The sequence below is a fragment of the Lipotes vexillifer genome, unplaced genomic scaffold (assembly GCF_000442215.2).
Source record: "Lipotes vexillifer unplaced genomic scaffold, Lipotes_vexillifer_v1.1 scaffold534, whole genome shotgun sequence".
Taxonomy (NCBI): Eukaryota; Metazoa; Chordata; class Mammalia; order Artiodactyla; family Lipotidae; genus Lipotes; species Lipotes vexillifer.
Genome location: NW_006787833.1, coordinates 2,308,941 through 2,328,033, shown reverse-complemented (window position 1 = coordinate 2,328,033; position 19,093 = coordinate 2,308,941). Strand labels below are relative to the sequence as shown.

The window sequence follows — 19,093 nt, the reverse complement described above, 5'->3', positions numbered from 1 at the left end:
TCCTGGTACATACCAGGTACGGGATCAGCAATAATTTCCCATCGCCTCTCCCCATTTAGATGGCAGCTCCGTAAGAGCAGGTGTTCTGTGAAACCCATGCTTATAGGATTAAATGTAAAGATGAGTTATTCCGGGCAACTCACTGGGTCCTAGTAATGGTCTGTCTCAATTCTGACTAGGTCACCATCCCTCATTCTCAGCACTATTAACGTTTTGGGCCACAAGGGCACTTCTTTGCTGGGGGACAGGGGCTGTCCTGTGCATCATGGCATCTACCCACTAGATGCCAGGAGTGGCTCCCAAGCTGTGACATTGCCAGATGCCCCTGGGGGGAAACTGCCCCTGACTGAGAGGATTCCACAAGATACTCGGTGTGTCCTCAGAATGACCCAGACGACACGGACAGAGTCTCCTCTGCCCCGGGGCACAGGATACATGATGGGGAAGAGGATGAAGGTCCTGACATCCTGGGACTCCAGGGTAGAGAAGGTAGTCATGGCAATGGCTGAATCATCATACTGTTTTGATGCCAGAATAGAGGGTTACGCCCAAAAAGTACAGGAGAAGCTTCAGCAGAGAACCATCAACCACCCAGGAGAGAAATTCCAGGGGTGACAGACATCTGGACCGTGGCTAGAGGCCAAGGCCTCCCCGTGAGCCCCGTGCAGGCTGCGTGGGCTCCGGACAGAGGGGGAGTCTCGTGAAGGGCCTGGTGCACGCCGGTCAGGAGTCTGAACTCGAGGCAACCTGCAGGGGAGAGAGTCTCCGGGGGTTTTTGGACCGGGAATGAAGGAATCGTGTTCGTTTTTACCAAATTCCGATAGCAGAGTGGGGGGTGGCTGTGGGTAGAGAAATCCTAGAGTCAGAGCATCAGCTAGGCTCTTGTGAGATGTTCGGTGAGAAACGATATAGCTCCAAATAAAGACAGTGGCCTCGGGCAAGAAGACAGAGGAGGCGGCTGGAGCTGGAAGCCACTTTTGGAATGTGGGCGAGGCGGGGAAGGGAGCACCGGGGAGGAGACGGGGAAGCAGTGAACAGGAGACAAGGAGGGAGGGGAAGCGCAGGAGGAAGGACCCCAGCTCGGGGACGCAGGGAGGACGAGGCCACCGGAGCTGGCAGCTCAGCGTCCGTGAACTCAGCATGAGAAAGCCCTAAAGAAAATTCTCGAGGGCAGACAGCTCTGAAGTTTGAGTGGGAAAGGAAATGAGGAATAGGGATTAAGATGGGTTTCCCTGGAAGGGCAGGGCTTCATAATTCTGGGAGCTGAGGAAGAACCAGAGGAGAAAGATGGAAGATTCGGCACAAACAGAGGGAGGTGGGAGGGGAGGACATTAGATGAGGGACTGACTGTGATGTGAAGAGGCTCCTGGTGGGAGAGGAGCCACGGGGAGACACGTCACAATGTCTCCTTAGGAGGGGATGCAGAAAAGCAGGCCATAGAAGGCGGCCTTCCCCGATGGCCTCTATGTTCCCTGGAACCATCGCCAAGGTCATGGCTAAGAGTTGGGCACGCAGGTCGGGAGTGCGCGCAGAGCGTGGGAGAGTCTGACAGCACTGCCTGGGGAACAGAAAGGGGACTGTCCTGGGGACCGTAAAGAGAGCAGCGAAGAGGCCCAGCAGGATGGACACTGCTGGTTTGGGTGATGCCAGCTGGCCTGATGACAGTGCAGCCACGAGCAGCCCGGGGCATCTTGATGGTACTTTCTTATTTACCGTCATCACATTCTGAGTTGACAACATGCTGTTTCTCCCGAGACAGCATGAAGGTCTGAGAGAGCTGGCAGTAGAGCAACAACTCCTACCTTATGGTTCATGGTCGTGAGGTTACATTTTGGAATCACCATCAAACTCCTCCTTGAAAGCTTTCAGTTCCTCAGCAAAGTACAAAAAACTCTCAAAGCAAATGATCCTTATAGAACAATTGACAAGTGCTCTCTCCTTCCACTCTCCTATGATCTCACTGCAAAGTTTAAAAGCCATTTGCACTATCATATGATCCAGCAACTCTACTCCTGGGTATATATCCGAAGAAAATGGAATGAAGACACTAATTCAAAAAGACACATGCACCCCAATGTTCATAGCAACATTATTTACAGTAGCCAAGATATGGAGGCAACCTAAGTGTCCATCAACAGAGGAATGGATAAAGAAGATGTGGTACATATACACAGTGGAATACTACTCAGCCGTAAAACAGAACAAAATAATGCCATTTGCAGCAACAGGGATGGACCGAGAGGGTATTAAATTTAACAAAGTGAGACAGACAAATACTGCATGTTTTCACCTATATGTGGAATCTAAAAAATAAAACAAATGAATGACTATAACAAAACAGAAACAGGCTCGTAGATACAGAGAACAAACGAATGGTTTCCATTGGGGAGAGGGGCAAGACAGGGGTAGGGGATTAAGAGGTGTAAACTACTAGGTATAAAATAAGTAAGGTACAGGATATAAGATATCACAGATGGAATATAACCAATATTTTATAATAACTTTAAATGCAGTATCATATATTAAAAAAATCATTATGTTGTACATCTGAAACTAATAGAACATTGTAAATCAACTACACTTCAATTAAAAAAAGGTAAAAAGAAATGTAAAAGCAATTTGCAAGCACTCTGTGATAACGAGCATACTTTTAGACCCAGCCTCTGTTGGGAAAGATCCCTATACTGTAGTTAATCAATGACTATGTCGGTCCTTCCCCTTCACCACACTGTTATCATAAGACTGCTCCAGGCTTTCTATATAAAATAGTGTCAACAATGATAACGCAATCACTTTCCTCACTTTTCAAATGAAATCGAATGCTAAGGCCAGTTCCGTTGGAAACATGCATTTACTGTGTGTGTGTGTGTGTGTGTGTGTGTGTGTGTGTGTGTGTGTGTGTGTGAAGGCACTGCACATAATCCCACCTCGTCTGATGGGAATAGTTTTAGGGTGTGTATGGTCAGAATTTAAATAGATAGCGTACCTAGAGAGAGGAAAACAAGTGAGTAGTCTTTTATTCTTCAAGGAAAACTCTCATTAACCATGAGCTTATTCTATTTTATTTGGTTGTAAACATCTCAAAACAAAAACTTCACCTGAAGCATTAAACATCTTCCCATAGAGAACATCCCCGCCTCTCCTGTCTCCACCTCTCTCACCCAGTGGCCTTTGTACTTTCAAATCTTTTGCTTCAGTGTCACGTAAAACCAAACAACGGGGCATCACCCAAAACTATGCACATAACACGGGTGAGGCTTTGTCAAACTGTCATCACACTATACCTCCCCCATTTCCTTGGGGGGATCATCTGACACACGGTAACACCCAAGCAACACACAAAAACTCAAACGGCTGACAGTACTTACATTTCTGATCAGCAAGAGTTTATTTTTTTCTCCTCTGATTCCATTGAAAGAATAATAAATGCACCTACACTTGGCCAGTTTGAGAATAAAAATTCGATATATTATTTAGAAATTCAGTTCTGTATTCGCTTTATGGAACAGAACTGCAAAGACCAAAAAATTATCTTCACGTGGCTCTCCTTCCAACTGGTAAGAAAACATGAAACGAATTCACCCGGTGTCATTCCTGCCATGCCTCCACTCTATTGAGACAAGGAAAAGTACAACTAGCAATAATTAAACTCACAAAGCAGCGTTAAGTTAAAAAATTAAAATGTAGACAATTTTAAAAAAAGCTGGAATGTAAATGAGATTTTTGGCAAGGGAGAAATAAATGGTTCTCAGTTTCCGGTTACATACAGGAGGGAAGTGATACACTAGACTGAATAAATTAACCATAACAAAAACTACCATAATGAAAACTGCCATGAATGTCTTACATCCTTGGGTTTATAACACAGCCATACTTCCTGCTCCTTAGAAAGAGAGAGAGTTATTCAAATACTCTGTATGTTTGTGTGCGTGTGTGTACATGTGAACTGTCCTCTTAGCAGCCACAACAGAGAAAATAATTAACCCGAGCTTGAGTGATCTATACAGGAACTGCAAAGAAAGGTGGGATTTGGACAGTTTTTAAATATTTACTCAGCCCTTCAGTGAATTGCGCATTGTGTATGGATCCTAAGGCGGGCATGGGGCCAGGCCCTGGGGATGCTAGGGTGAACGGTGACCCCCTCCTTGTTATTCAAGTTTTTCAGTTTTAGTCTGGGAGGTAAGATATTACTACCAAATATGGCAGAAGGGGCGGCATCGTGGTAAGATACAGAAACCCCAGCTGGAGGGCTGTTTTAATCTATCCTCCTGGTTACTGATAAGGACAGGAGGGGGCATAAGGGAGACAGGATGTGTGGAATCCAAGGCTGGAGCCGGGGTGGGGGTGCGGGGGTCGTGGAAGGCGCAGAAACACCTGGGTCTGGGCTCAGGGCAGCTCTGGGACCACGTGGCAGGAGTTTGTGGATTTCACCTGAATGCTGTGCCACTAACATGACTCCACAAATCCCGGTCTGCTTCTCGCTGGCCTGCTACCGACTAGCTCCCTTTTCTGACTCATACTTTCTGTTCCCTTCGAACCTGGGCTTGCAGATGACCTGGTGTGATTACAGACCCACTGCATCTCGTGACCACAGAGTCAGCTGAGAGTCTCATCTCTTCTGGGTTCTTAGTTCCACCCCGGTAAAAGGAAGAGAGAGAAGAACTGATGGCTCCAGCGATTGTCCTCCAGCTGGGTCCCAGCCCCTGGCCACACTATGGACTGGTGACCCCTCTGAGTCGTGGGTCCCGAGATATAAGTCCCTTGGCAGCTGAAGGTGAAGGGCAAGACACTGGCATGAATCTCGTCTCCAGGGAAGACACAGAAAAGACCTCCTGGAGGGTGTGGCCTTGAAGCGGGTCTTGATGTCCAAAGAGAATTTGAAGAGAGATTGGGAAGATGGGGTGGGACATCTCAGGTGGAAAATCGAAAAAGAAATTCAGTTAGGCTAGAACACAAGACATGGACGAGAAGAGCCGTTAGGAGGGAGGTTGAGGCCAGGTCAGGAGGCCAGGGCATGCTGTGTAAGGAGGTGGGATTTCACTCTGTGGGCAAAGGGTTCTGCTCCAGGAAGATCACTCGGGCAGCTCAGTGCAAGGTGTGTTGGGAGGAGACACAAGAGATGGGACATCTGGTTGATCTTCTCAAGTCCAGCGCCAACGCTAGCTCAGCGAGCGGACACCAGAACACTAGCTGGAGGCCACTGCAGTGGCCCGGGTGGAGACCGAGACCAGGGCTGACTCAGGGCATGGGCCATGCAGTGCAAATGTGCAACATGTGGGCAGCAGAAAGAAGGCAAGTGTGGGACTTCCCCGGCGGCGCAGCGGCTAAGACTCCGCGCTCCCAACGCAGGGGGCCTGGGTTCGATCCCTGGTCAGGGAACTAGATCCCACATGCGTGCCGCAACTAGGAGTTCGCATGCTGCAACTAAGGAGGCTGCCTGCCACAACTACGGAGCCCACGTGCCCCAACTAAGGAGCCCTGGAGCCGCAACTAAGGAGGAGCCTGCCTGCTGCAACTAAGGAGCCCACATGCTGCAACTAAGGAGCTGGCAAGCCACAACTAAGGAGCCCACCTGCCACAACTAAGACCCAGTGCACCCAAACAAACAAATCAATCAATAAATCTTTAAAAAAAAAAAAAAAAGAAGGCAAGTGTGGGCAGACCGAGGGATAACCACTGTGGGATTACTCGGGTTAAAGGGCCACGCTGGCTGTAACTCTGTGTGACTCATGGGAGATGTAGGTCATCAGGACTGCTGCATGTTCACAAGGTGACTCTGCTTACGGAGGGCAAACGACACAGGCACCGAGGTCCTTCAGGGAGCCACTGGAGGGGACAGTTCAGCATCAGGGCTGGCAGATGGCAGGGAGAAGCAGAGCAGGGGGCGACGAGCAGGTCTGGCACCACGATGGGGTAAAGCGTGGCCATAACAATAGACCCTGTGGGCTGCAGTTGGAGTCCTTGTCACAAACACCTTGCTAAGGTTAGCTCCTGGGAAGGGGGACTGGGAAGGGATGAGTCATGAGGGTGCCGTGCACGTCAAAGGTGGCTGTGAAAGAGAAGAGCTCGACAAAGGGAACTGTGGGGCTGAAAGGGAAGTCGGAGGGGGAAGGGGTGCAGGGAAGATGCTCTGTGTGTAGATACAATCTCCGCCCCTTCTCATCAGTGGCGACCTTCCAGGTAAGAGTGGCAGCCACCAGAGGCTCAGGGCCAGGGGCTGTCCAGCCCTGAGTGTAAGGAATTGGGATTTTACTCCAAGTACAATGGGAAGACCACTGAAGAGTGGAAGCAAGGCGACTTGATCGCTGTAACTTTGTGAAGACTAGATTACAGGTCGGCAAGAGTGGGCACAGGGCAACCAGTGAAAAACCCACCGCAGTTCTCTGGGGGATATGGTGGTGCCTTGGATTCACGAGGCAGCAACACCTATGGAGAAAAGAGGGTCTGCAGGAGAACCAGATGTGAGGACAAGAATCAAGGACGATTCCTAGAGTCTTGGCTGGGTGCGTAGGTGTGCGCTTGCACCACTCACTGAGACGGAAGGCCAAAAACATCAACAGTTCTGAGCGTCTCTGCTGAGTCTGAGATGCCTACCAGACGCCCAAGTCAAGATACCAAATAAGCGCCTCTAGGGGGAAATGGGAGTAATCAGTGCCCAGGGTGCATGAAAGCCAAGGGTCTATGAGCTCCTCTAGGGAGAGCATTGGGAAGAAGAAACAGAGACCCAGGACAGTCATGGGAGCGTCCAGAGGAGAAGTAACCGAGAGCTGGAAAGAAAGGCAAGGCATGATAGGGAAGCGAAAGCAAGAAAGTCTCAAGACAGGGTGACCAGCTGTCTGTGTTGAATGTTGTGCGGACATCCAGGGAGAGGAAGAGAGAAGTGACCTTGGGTCTGGCCGCACGGGGGCCATAAGACACTCTGACGAAGCGCTGAGGGAGGAACCCGGCCCGGAGTGTGCTGAGGAGGCAAGGAGAAGCGAGAAAGCAGAGACGAGGGAGCAGAGTCCTTCCCAAAGGACAGCAGAGAAGCAGGGCAGTGGCTGGAGCACAGGACGCTCAGGGGAGCGTTTCTGGGGGATGCACGAGCTTGAACGCTCGCCCACTACAGAGTGGGAGAAAACGGCATGTGGGAGTGACAGGGCACGAAACAGCCATCTCGGAGAGTCAGAAAACAAGTAATTAGGAAGTGGCCTCGGTCCTGCAGGGCTGATGCCCACCTTGAGGTCTGTGTAACCAGAGGATGCAGCTGTGAGGTTTCCTCCAGCCACTTGTTCCGGTGTGGCCATGAGTGGCTGAGGTCACCCAGGGTCAGAAGTTACTTATTCAGGCAAAGACAGGAGCATTATTCACAAAAGCCAAGACATGGAAACAACTGAAGTTTCCACTGATGGATGAATAGATACAGGAAATGTGTACACACACACACACACACATATGTATATATATGCAATGGAATGTTACAGTAAGTCCCCTACATACAAACCTTCAAGTTGCAAACTTCAAAGATGCGAATGTGCGTTCCATCAGTGTCAGGTGTGAAGTGAAATTGCCGCCTGCCCTCCATCTCCTGTTGCTGAGGACCTTTCAGCTCTACCATTGCCCACCTCCTCTCCCTCCTCCAGTCAGTAACTCTTCTTGCCTGTTCACTCGATGCCAGCCCCTGGATGCCAGCTGTTGTGCTGTACTACTGTGCTTTTCAAGGTACTGTACAGTAAAATTTTAAATGTTTTCTTTATTTTTTGTGTTTTTTTAATGTATTATTTGTGTGAAAAGTATTGTAAACCTATTACAGTACAGTACTATATAGCCAGTTGTGTTAGTTGGGTACCGAGGCTAACTCTGTTGGACTTACGAACAAACTGGACTTACAAACGGGCTCTCGGAAGGAACTCGTTCGTATGTAGGGGACTTACTGTATTCAGTCATAAAAAAGGAGGAAATCCTGCCATTTGGGATAACATGGATGGACCTGGAGGCTATCACGCTTAGTGAAATAAATCAGACAGAAAAAGACAAATCCTGTATGATGTCACCTATAAGTGGAATCTTAAAAACAAACAAACAAACAACCTATATGTGGAATCTTAAAAACAAACAAACAAACTCACAGAAACAGAACAGATTGGTGGTCACCAGAGGCAGGAGGTGACGAGAGCAGATAACGGTGGTCAAAGGGCACAAACTTCCAGTTATAAAATGAATAAGTCCTGGGGATGTAACGTACAGCATGGTGACTACAGTTAACAATTCTGTAGTGTATATCTGACAGCTGCTAAGGGAGTAGATCTTAAAAGTTCTCACCACAAGAAAAAACTCTGTGTGGTGAAGGACGTTAAGTAGACTTACAGCTGTGATCATTGTGTAATATATACACATCTCAAGTCATTAAAGGTATATGTCAATTATATCTCAGTAAGACGGGAGGAGAAAAAGTATCTTTCACTTTCTTCCACTGTCTTTCAGTTGTGAAACGACAATAGCGAAGCTAACTAAAGAGAGATTGGAGGTACCAAGGCCAGTAGGCCCCAGTGTGGTTCTAACATGAAAGGGTGCTGAGGATTCGGGCCTAGCTCTGCTCTCTTAGGAAGAGAAAAAAAAGATGCTATCTTAGGGCTCTCACTACGCAGATGACATGAAAATCTGTGTCTCTGTTCCTCTTTTCTCTCCCAACTCGAGTCACACACGCTCCCAGACGTTTCTACTTATTTCTCTTTACATATGTCTTCTAAGAACAGCACGTGAACCTCCCTGTACGTTCCCACAGCTACTCGATAAAAAAAGGAATAAATCAGGTCACCTTGTTTGCAAATGGCACCTGGATCTGGTCAGGTAGAGAATGACTGGTATAAAAATGGTATTAAAAGAAAGGAATACTGGGGCCTCCCTGGTGGCGCAGTGGTTGAGAGTCCGCCTGCCGATGTAGGGGACACAGGTTCATGCCCCGGTCTGGGAAGATCCCACATAGGCCGCAGCGGTGAGAGGCCCGCGTACAGCAAAAAAAAAAAAAAAAAAAACGAGGGACAAGGGAGAGAGAAAGGCCACACTCGAACACCGAGGAACCTTTTTGTTTTTTCTCTTTTTTTTTTGGTAAGGGAAGAGTTTTTTTTAATTGTAAGAAACACAAAACATTAAATTTACCATCTTAACCAGTTTTAAGTGTACAGTGCACTAGTGTGAAGTGTATTGACATTGTTGTGCAGCAGATCTCTAGAACCATTTTGTCTTGCAAAACTGAAACTCTAGGGAATTCCCTGGGAGTCCAGTGGTTAGGACTCCATGCTTCCACTGCAGGGGGCAACTAAGGGGGATTCCCTGTTCAGGTAACTTAAGACCCCGCAAGCCATGCGGCGTGGCCAAAGAAAAAAAACCAAAAAACCTGAAACTCTATACTCTCAAATGCTTATGAACCTTTTCAGAGAGACCCCGCCCAATGGTCAGTGAGGCGCAGACAGGGTCCGGACTCTGACCCCAGGATGAATATTCTCGCCTTCGGAGAAGAGAGAGATGTGGTGTGAACAGAGGGTGGAGCCCCTTCTTACCTCTCATGCACTTAAAGCCTGGGCCGAGAAGAAAAAAGTCCACAGCCAAGAGACATTTTACCAAAATGCCAATGTGTCGTGCACTCGTAGGGACCACAGGCATGGTTACTTCCAGCTGTGGGCACATTCACGGCCATCACTACCTGACAAAAGAGTCATCCCTCACGAGATTTTCAGAGTTGGCCCCAGAGTTACTTCACTTCTCTTTTTAAATATCGAACATACCTTGGAATCCTGAGACTATTTGGACAACATCTTCATACACCATCAGAGTAGCAGATCGTTCTGGAAGCAGGCCCAGGCTCAGCGAAGAAAACACTGCAGAAACAAGGATGGATATGAGGGAATTCAAACATTTAAATCAAAATGCCCACTCCAGTTTTTTGAGTACTCTGCATTCCTCTCAACTGGTTAAGATGGTAAATTTAACCAATTTCAACTCAATCAACAATATTGATTTTTCGCAGTGTGGCATAATAATAAATACATATTTGGTCTCTGCCTCTGGTTCCTGGCTCTTAAATCCCTTGTAATTTCCTGAGCGATCAGAGTATCTTTTGTTCTGATGAGGAGACTCCGGGTGGGCTCCGGGAGGTGGGCTGCTCACCAAAAAGGTCAAGCCATGCTGAGAACCTTGGAACGTTCAGTCCCACCTGCCATCCTCCAGAGAGGACAGAGGCGGTGGACAGCTAATGACCGATCATGCCTGCCATGACTGATGAAGCTACCATGAAAGTCCCCAAGGTACGGGCTTTGGGGAACTTCAAGCTGGTGAACAAGTATATGTGCTGGGAGGAGGGTACACCCCAACGCCACGGGGACAGAAGCTCCTTTTGGACCCTTCTGGATCTCACCCTATTGTACCTCTTCATGTGGCTGTGTATCTGCATCCTTTATAATATCCTTTGTAATAAACCCGTGAATGTAACTGTTTTCCTGAGTTCTGTGAGCCGTGATAGTAAATGAACCCAGGGAGGGGATCGTGAGAACCTCTGATTTATAGCTGGTTGGTCAGAAGTACAGGTGACAACCCGGGGCTTGTGTCTGAAGTGGCACTTGGTCTTGTGGGACTGAACCCTTAACCTGTGGCTTCTGAGCTAACTCTGGACAGTTACTGTCAGAACTGAATTGAATTGCAGGTCACCCAGTCGGTGTCCAGAGAGTTGGAGAACTGGTTGGCTTGAGAAAAAACCCACCCGTCGGGTGTCAGAAGTACCGTCAACAGAGAGAAAAGAAAGTTTTTCCTTTAAGTATTATTAGCAAAAGGCTTTCAAAACGCCAAGAGTCCTGCAATCTCTCCAAGAACAACTGCTTGCCCTACAATAGTCAACTATGTATTTTTTATTCGTTAGAAGCTGTTAGTAAAGTATCTGAACCTCCTCCCATTAGGAATCTATTAAAAGTTACAATGTACACACTACATGGATGTAAAACACTGGGTATTAACATTAAGAAAGACTTTAAAAATAATGTGCTTAGATTACTGTGTGCCTCATGATTAAAAAAAAAAAAAAAAAAAAAAACTTCCTTCCCTACTCTGGGAGCTAATAAGATGACAGAACTTGTGCTATTTTTAAAAATTCTTGTTTAAGTACATGGACTTCCAACTAAAAAATTCACAAAGCCTACACGTTTCTGGGGAGATCATGAATTTTAAGAAAAAAACAAATCAACATATTATGGAATAACAATAATCACTAACATTACTGAACCCTCACTAACATGTCAGACATTATTCTAGGTGCTTTAATTTTGGTAATTTATTTAACTCTCAAAACAGCTTTATGAAATAGGTATTATTAACATGCCCATTTGACAGGTAAGGAAACAGATTTATAGATAAGGAATTAACTTGTCCAAGACTCCGCAGCTGGTAAATACTGGAGCCAGGATTTGAACTCTGCAGTCTGACCTCGACTGCTATGCTTCACAGACTCAAATTCAAAGGCTTCTTGGACTCCATCCAGCCTAAGTCTCTAAGTTTAAAGAGGAGGAAAGGGAGGCCTAGAGAGGTAAAGTAACTTTCAAGGATAATATTAGGAACCAGAAATATCAAATGCTAAGAATATCAATTACTTGGCAAAATTGGCTCTGGATAATGCTAGGGGCGACCAGTGAGCGGCTGGCCTTGGACCTGACACTTCTCCCTACACATTTATTCCATTTATTTAGCTGCCAATATGTACAAGGCCCAGAGCTAGACGTGCGGAACAGATCAATGTTGGGGGCAGTCTGTGTCCTCAAGGGTTCTACATTAGAAGGAGACTTGGACGCACAACCAACAGCTGTAGGATAAGCAGAACGTAGCAAGTGCCGTGACAAAGATAAGGATGTACCTTGGTGCTGTGAAAACAATCCAGCAGTTCCTTCAAATATTAAACATAGAATCACCATGTGACCCGGCAATTCCACTCCCAGGTACATAACCAGGAGAACTGAGAATATATGTTCATGCAAAAACCTGTACATGAATGTTCAGAGCAGCATCAGTGATACTAGCCAGAAAGTGGAAACAACCCAATAGCCATCATCTGATGGGCAGATAAACGAAACGTGGTCTATCCATACAATGGAATATTGTTCACCCATAAAAAGGAATAAAGTACTGATTCACGCTACAACATGGACAGACCCGGAAAACACCATGCTAAGTGAAAGATGCCAGACACAAAAGGCCAACACACTGGAGGATTCCATTCATCTGTAATATGTGGAACAGGCAAATCCACAGTGACAGAGGGATTAGTTGTTGCTGGGGGCTGGGGGAATGGGAAACAGCGAGTCAATCCTAACGGGCATGAGGGTTTTTTGGGAGGTGAAGAAAATAATTCTGGAAGTAGACGGTGGTGATGGTTGCACAACCTTGTGAATTATACACTTTAAAATGGTGAATCGTATGGTGATATGCATTATATCTCAAAAATAAATAAATAAATCAAGCAAGAAAAAAAAGGAATTCACCTTGGGGGTTTAAAGTTGGAAGAAAAATCTATACCAAGTTGGGGGAGGGGGGATCAGGTCCTGTGTGTGAGCCAGGACTGAAGGGAGGAAGCCTGACTCGGGTAAATCCTGCAAAACCACATCCCAGGGAAACTTAACCATCTTAAACAGAGATCCCTTCACCTAAGGGCACAGGGCACCTAATGGCTAGGAAAGAAGAACCAGATTGCTGGTGCCTGTAGGGAACAGCTCACCTCCAGACTATGGCTTTGCCCTCCCCGCCTCTCTAGGTACAGACCTGGACCACACTGCTCCCTTCAAGAGCTCACACAGAGCCTGAAGGCATTTCCTTGGTCCTGAAAACCTCTGTGTTGTCTGGCTTGGGGGACTCTGAGCTGGAATCCCCTGTGATTGGTCTCTCGAGATGCGTGTGACCATTACAGGATGTTTTGAAACGTTTCTTGCCTATAGCATTTGGTGCTTCCAAACATCAGACATCCACTCCAGCAAACTCTTCTGCAAACCCTATTTCATATACGAGAAAAGATGATTTCTTGTAATGACTATGATGAGACGTGGGTGGTGGAGACACCTGCAAGGGCTTCCTGGGCAGGAGGTGGCAGAGACGCCTCAGACCTGCAGGCAGACGGTATATTACCCATCAGAGAGGAGATGCTGACTGCTGTCTTGTTTTTTGATAAGTAGAGAGAAAGGAACATCTAACTCTACCTGGGAGAGGCTGGAACACTTCTGAGCGCAGAGAACAACCACACTGGGAATTAACGGATAGAAGACAAGCTTGCAGAGAGAACAGTAAAGGAACAACAGTGCAGACAAGCACAGAGCGGGTAAAACGCGATTCCTTCAGAGAATAACAAACTGCCCAGGGTGACCAGACCGTGAGAAACGTAGGGAGAAGCGGCTGGGGAGGAGGTCCCTGGGTTCTGTTTAGTCTAAACTTGATCCTGAGGACATCAGATGCCTTTAGGCAGACATGTAACGTAGTTAGACAGATATATATACAGGCACACCTTGGAGATGTTGCGGGTTCAGTTCCAGACCACCCCAATAAAGCGAATATCGCAGTAAAGGAAGGCACGTCAATGTTCTGGTTTCCCAATGCATACAGACGTCATGTTTCTATTATACTGCAGTCTATTAAGTGTGCAATAGCATCATGTCTATAAAACAACAGATACACCTTAATTTAAAAGTACTTTATTGCTAAAAAGTGCTAACCGTCATCTGAGCCTTCAGTGAGTTGTAACCTTTTTGCAATAGTAACACGAAAACCACAGATCACCATAACAAATATAATAATAATGGAAAAACTTGAAATACTGGGAGAATTACCAAAGTGTGACACAAACACTCGATGAGCAAATGCTCTTGGGAAAATGGTGCCGATGGACTTGCTCAATGTAGAGTTGCCACAAACCTCCAATTTGCAAGAAATACAATATCTGCAAAGTGCAATAAAGTGAAGTGCAATAAGATGAGGTCTGCCTGCATATATAAATACATATATCTAATATATAAATATGTAAAATTATTATATTATAAAAATAATTTAAATATATATTTAAAATGTTCCTACCTGCTGCCAAAGGTAAAGGGTACTCTCCTTTTGCTGTGGTTCCCTGGTGCCCAATATGTAGCCGCTTCCATGCAAGGGGGAAAAAAAAAACCCCACATCCTCCAGGAACTACTGTCAAGGATGAGAAAAGAAATCTATTCCCAAATCTCATAAGAACGCGTATGCAAACAAAGCCATGTGCAGACATGTAGTAAAGAGATTATTTTTTAGTTTCAAATTTTAAAAATATTTTAGAAAAGGCTCCCAATTCTTCTCTCCTCCTCACTCAATTACCTGGAATACCAAAAGTGTACCTTCAAAAATATGCATGAAAACAACAGCATACTCTGTTTTTCACATCAGACCAGTCTAAATTTTGCTCACGTTTTCTGTTAGATTCTAGTTAAGAGGATCTTGTTATGTAGACAGGGCAAAAGCACAGAAAAAGAAAGACATGGGCGGGTCCTTGAAAATTATTCAGTCCTAATTGATTTAGTTTTAGACCCTAGAGATTTGGGCTCAGAAAGCTGTGATGGGCCCCCACATGTGAGCAGAGCTGGCGGCGGGCAGGCCTAGAACCCAGGCATCTTCAAGCCTAGTCCAAAACTCTTTGAATTAAACTACATTTTTTTCCCCATTATTTACTCATTTAAGAAGAATGGATATTATGAAAATGGTTGCCTTTTTCTCAAATGATCACGTTAACAAAGTCAAAACACATGTAATTAAAGTACAGTCCGTCCTTATCTGTCGGTTCAGTATGTGCAAATGTGCCTACTTGCTAAAGGTTATTTGTAACCCCGAGTCAATACTTGTGATGCCAAAAGTCTGAGTCTCCTCCCAGCTGAGGTCGACCAAGGTGACAGACGCTCTGCCCTCTCGTTTCAGCACTCACACCATAAGCATCCTTCCTGCAATCAATTTAGTGCCAAGTTTTTGCATTCTTGCGCCTTTTGTTGGTGATTTCCCTGCTTCAAACAGCCCCTGGAGTGCTGGCCCAAAGTGCTGTCCAGTGTTTCTAACTGCAGGAGGCTGGGATGTGCCTTATTACACGTTAGACAAGCTTCCCTTAGCCATGAGTTACGGTGCTGTCGGCCATGAGTTCAAGGTTAATGAACCAACAATATATATTGAGTCAGGTATCTTGCAATAGAAACACACATCAAACAAGGAGATGTACTGATCAGTGGATGAAAACGTGACCAGAGGCTCTCAGGAACCTAACCCTGCACTTCCCCTGGGAGCAATGGCTCAGGATTCACGAACTCAGTGCTCACGGTGACTGCAGAACGTTAACTCCTGTGATGGTGAGAATCAGTGGTATTTTGTGCTGCTGCCCCGCGCCCGCCCCCCCCACCCCACCACAGCAAAGATGGAGTTGAGGTGTCCGGATACCATTTACACTTCCCCCAGGGTTATTTCCAGTGATTTCTCAGTGTGAAAAATGGGGGAGGTCAAACATTTTCTTTAGCAAGACCCTAACAAGGACCACCTTTCTTATCGTGCTGGCCTTCCCAGGGTTCTGCCCCAGGCCCACTCCCCTCCACTCTCTGGGTGAGATCACTGTTCTGAGTCTCCCTTAAAAGCTGCTGATGAGGGCTTCCCTGGTGGCGCACTGGTTGAGAGTCCGCCTGCCGATGCAGGGGACACGGGTTCGTGCCCCGGTCCGGGAAGAAGATCCCACATGCCGCGGAGCGGCTGGGCCCGTGAGCCGTGGCCGCTGAGCCTGCGCATCGGAGCCTGTGCTCCGCAACGGGAGAGGCCACGACAGCGAGAGGCCCGCGTACCGCAAAAAAACCCCCCCCAAAAAACAAAAACCCAGAGGTACTTGAATTACTGGCACCTTCCATGATGGAGACTGGCAACAGCAATAAAATAACCCATTATCATAGGAATAAATTACTGAACACGGAATTTCTTAGGAATAAATTACTGAACACAGAATTTATCTGGAAAAACTCAGTCCTTTAAAAAAAAAAAAAAAAAAAAAAGCTGCTGATGACCCCAAACTCCACCTCCACCTCCAAACCTCTTAAGCCCCAAACCCTTTTCAAACTAAAGCCCAAACACACTTGGCGTCCCAGAGGCAGCTCCATCCAATCTATGCTAAATTCATCACCAACTACAATCCCGACACGCATCTCTTTCTCCCCATCTCCCCACCTCCACTCCCACTTCCACCCACCTTTGCCTGAGCCCCAAGCCTGTAGAGAGGGTTGCACACGGGAGGGAGGAAGAGCGCTTCTTTCAGCCGACGGCATTAATCAATCAAGTCAACTTGAGGGAACCACACGGTGGCAGGTCTCCCAAGCCCACCGCCCGTCCGTTATTCCATCCACTCCATCACCAGCCAGAAACCCGAGACTCAACTTACATTTATTCTCATTCGTCCCTTCCCTCACATCTCTCCCACTCATTCTCCAAGGCTTTCTGGATTTTGCCTGCTAAATATTTCTCAGGTTTATCTCCTTTTCTCTAACATTTTGCTAAAGGATTTCCTCAGTTGTACCTATTTCAAATCCACTTTCCATAGCTCTCAAAGCAGTGGTCCTAAACTATAGTGAACATTTTTATCCATAAATACCCTGGGGGGCGGGTAGGAGTTGCTTGTGAAAATGCAGATTCCTGGGTCAATCTGCCCAGTCTGAATGGCTGAGTCCTGGAATCTGGATCTTTTTACAAGCACCTTCTGATGCTAATATCTATTCATCCTCAAGACTCAGCTCCCCTCTCAGCCTCTCCAGGAAGCCTTCCTTTATTTGCTCACCTAGGCCAGTGAACTGGTCCCTAGCATCCCCGTAGGCACCTACATCTATCACAGCATTGATCCCATCAGGAGGCATCAGGTTCTGTGGCTGACTTCATAACTAAACGATCAAGTTCATAGGGGCGAGTTCTGCGTCTTTAGATCTGTATCCTCAGTGGCCAGGGTAGTGCCTGGCACACAGTAGCTACTCAATAAGTGTAAATTGAACTTAAAGAGAATTTTGTGGCTGAGGGTAGATGCAGGGGCTGGAAAAGACGGGCACAGTCACATTTAGCTCCCATGTGCCTCAGGGGCAGCAGGGACCCTGATGGGCGTGTCCAGTGGCACACAGGTGAGCACTAACGTTGGCATTTTGCCAGGCACTGTGTTAGATGCTACACATTTATCAAGCCCCTACTGTGCTGTAGGTACTGTAAGCTAGTACACCTGCATGAACCACTTTTTACTCAGAACCACTCTACTATGTGGTATCAGCTCCCTTTTGCAGAGACTGGCATCAAAGCTGGAGGGGCTCAAGCACAGACCCGGAGCCAGAACCACTAAAGCCCAAACACACTTGGCGTCCCAGAGGCAGCTCCATCCAATCTATGCTAAATTCATCACCAACTACAATCCCGACACGCATCTCTTTCTCCCCATCTCCCCACCTCCACTCCCACTTCCACCCACCTTTGCCTGAGCCCCAAGCCTGTAGAGAGGGTTGCACACGGGAGGGAGGAAGAGCGCTTCTTTCAGCCGACGGCATTAATCAATCAAGTCAACTTGAGGGAACCACACGGTGGCAGGTCTCCCAAGCCCACCGCCCGTCCGTTATTCCATCCACTCCATCACCAGCCAGAAACCCGAGACTCAACTTACATTTATTCTCATTCGTCCCTTCCCTCACATCTCTCCCACTCATTCTCCAAGGCTTTCTGGATTTTGCCTGCTAAATATTTCTCAGGTTTATCTCCTTTTCTCTAACATTTTGCTAAAGGATTTCCTCAGTTGTACCTATTTCAAATCCACTTTCCATAGCTCTCAAAGCAGTGGTCCTAAACTATAGTGAACATTTTTATCCATAAATACCCTGGGGGGCGGGTAGGAGTTGCTTGTGAAAATGCAGATTCCTGGGTCAATCTGCCCAGTCTGAATGGCTGAGTCCTGGAATCTGGATCTTTTTACAAGCACCTTCTGATGCTAATATCTATTCATCCTCAAGACTCAGCTCCCCTCTCAGCCTCTCCAGGAAGCCTTCCTTTATTTGCTCACCTAGGCCAGTGAACTGGTCCCTAGCATCCCCGTAGGCACCTACATCTATCACAGCATTGATCCCATCAGGAGGCATCAGGTTCTGTGGCTGACTTCATAACTAAACGATCAAGTTCATAGGGGCGAGTTCTGCGTCTTTAGATCTGTATCCTCAGTGGCCAGGGTAGTGCCTGGCACACAGTAGCTACTCAATAAGTGTAAATTGAACTTAAAGAGAATTTTGTGGCTGAGGGTAGATGCAGGGGCTGGAAAAGACGGGCACAGTCACATTTAGCTCCCATGTGCCTCAGGGGCAGCAGGGACCCTGATGGGCGTGTCCAGTGGCACACAGGTGAGCACTAACGTTGGCATTTTGCCAGGCACTGTGTTAGATGCTACACATTTATCAAGCCCCTACTGTGCTGTAGGTACTGTAAGCTAGTACACCTGCATGAACCACTTTTTACTCAGAACCACTCTACTATGTGGTATCAGCTCCCTTTTGCAGAGACTGGCATCAAAGCTGGAGGGGCTCAAGCACAGACCCGGAGCCAGAACCCCGGTCCAAAGCCCATGCTCTTCCCACCCGCCCACCCCCACTAGCCTCAGAGCAATAGTGCCGGCAGGTAACGTGGTCCAGGCACTAGATGGAGCCTGAGGTGAGGGGACTGAAGCGGCACCGTCTGCTGCTTCCCACCTACTCCATCCCCAGCTGAACCCATGTCAGGGACCATCCTAGCCCCTTGTGGTAGACCGGCTGCTTTGCAGTGGTGAATAGTAATGTGCTATTGTGATTTATAATAAGTAATATATATTTGGTCTTGGTCTCATTCCTGCCTCACAGCTCCTAAAACCCTTGGAATTTCCTAAGTGATAAGGGCAATAAAGGTATCTTTTGTTATTTATAACAAGCCACTTACCATGGGAGTTTCAGTTAATATAGTAATTTTTGGAAGGCCCCTAGATAACCCAAGGATGGGGGCTGGTTGCCAGGGGAAAGAACCATGTGATTAGAGGGCTGGAACTTTCGATCTCACCCCC

At 47.0% G+C, this 19,093-nt stretch overlaps 1 protein-coding gene across 2 annotated transcripts in view; it reads right to left on the bottom strand.

The window, feature by feature from the left end:
* Positions 1-19,093, bottom strand: part of FAM171A1 (family with sequence similarity 171 member A1) — a 133,563-nt gene that overhangs the window by 42,450 nt on the left and 72,020 nt on the right. For both annotated transcript variants that reach the window (XM_007460881.1, XM_007460880.1), the window contains exon 3: positions 9,765-9,857. In XM_007460881.1, coding sequence (XP_007460943.1) covers positions 9,765-9,857 — 93 coding nt within the window. The remainder of the gene's footprint in view (positions 1-9,764; positions 9,858-19,093) is intronic.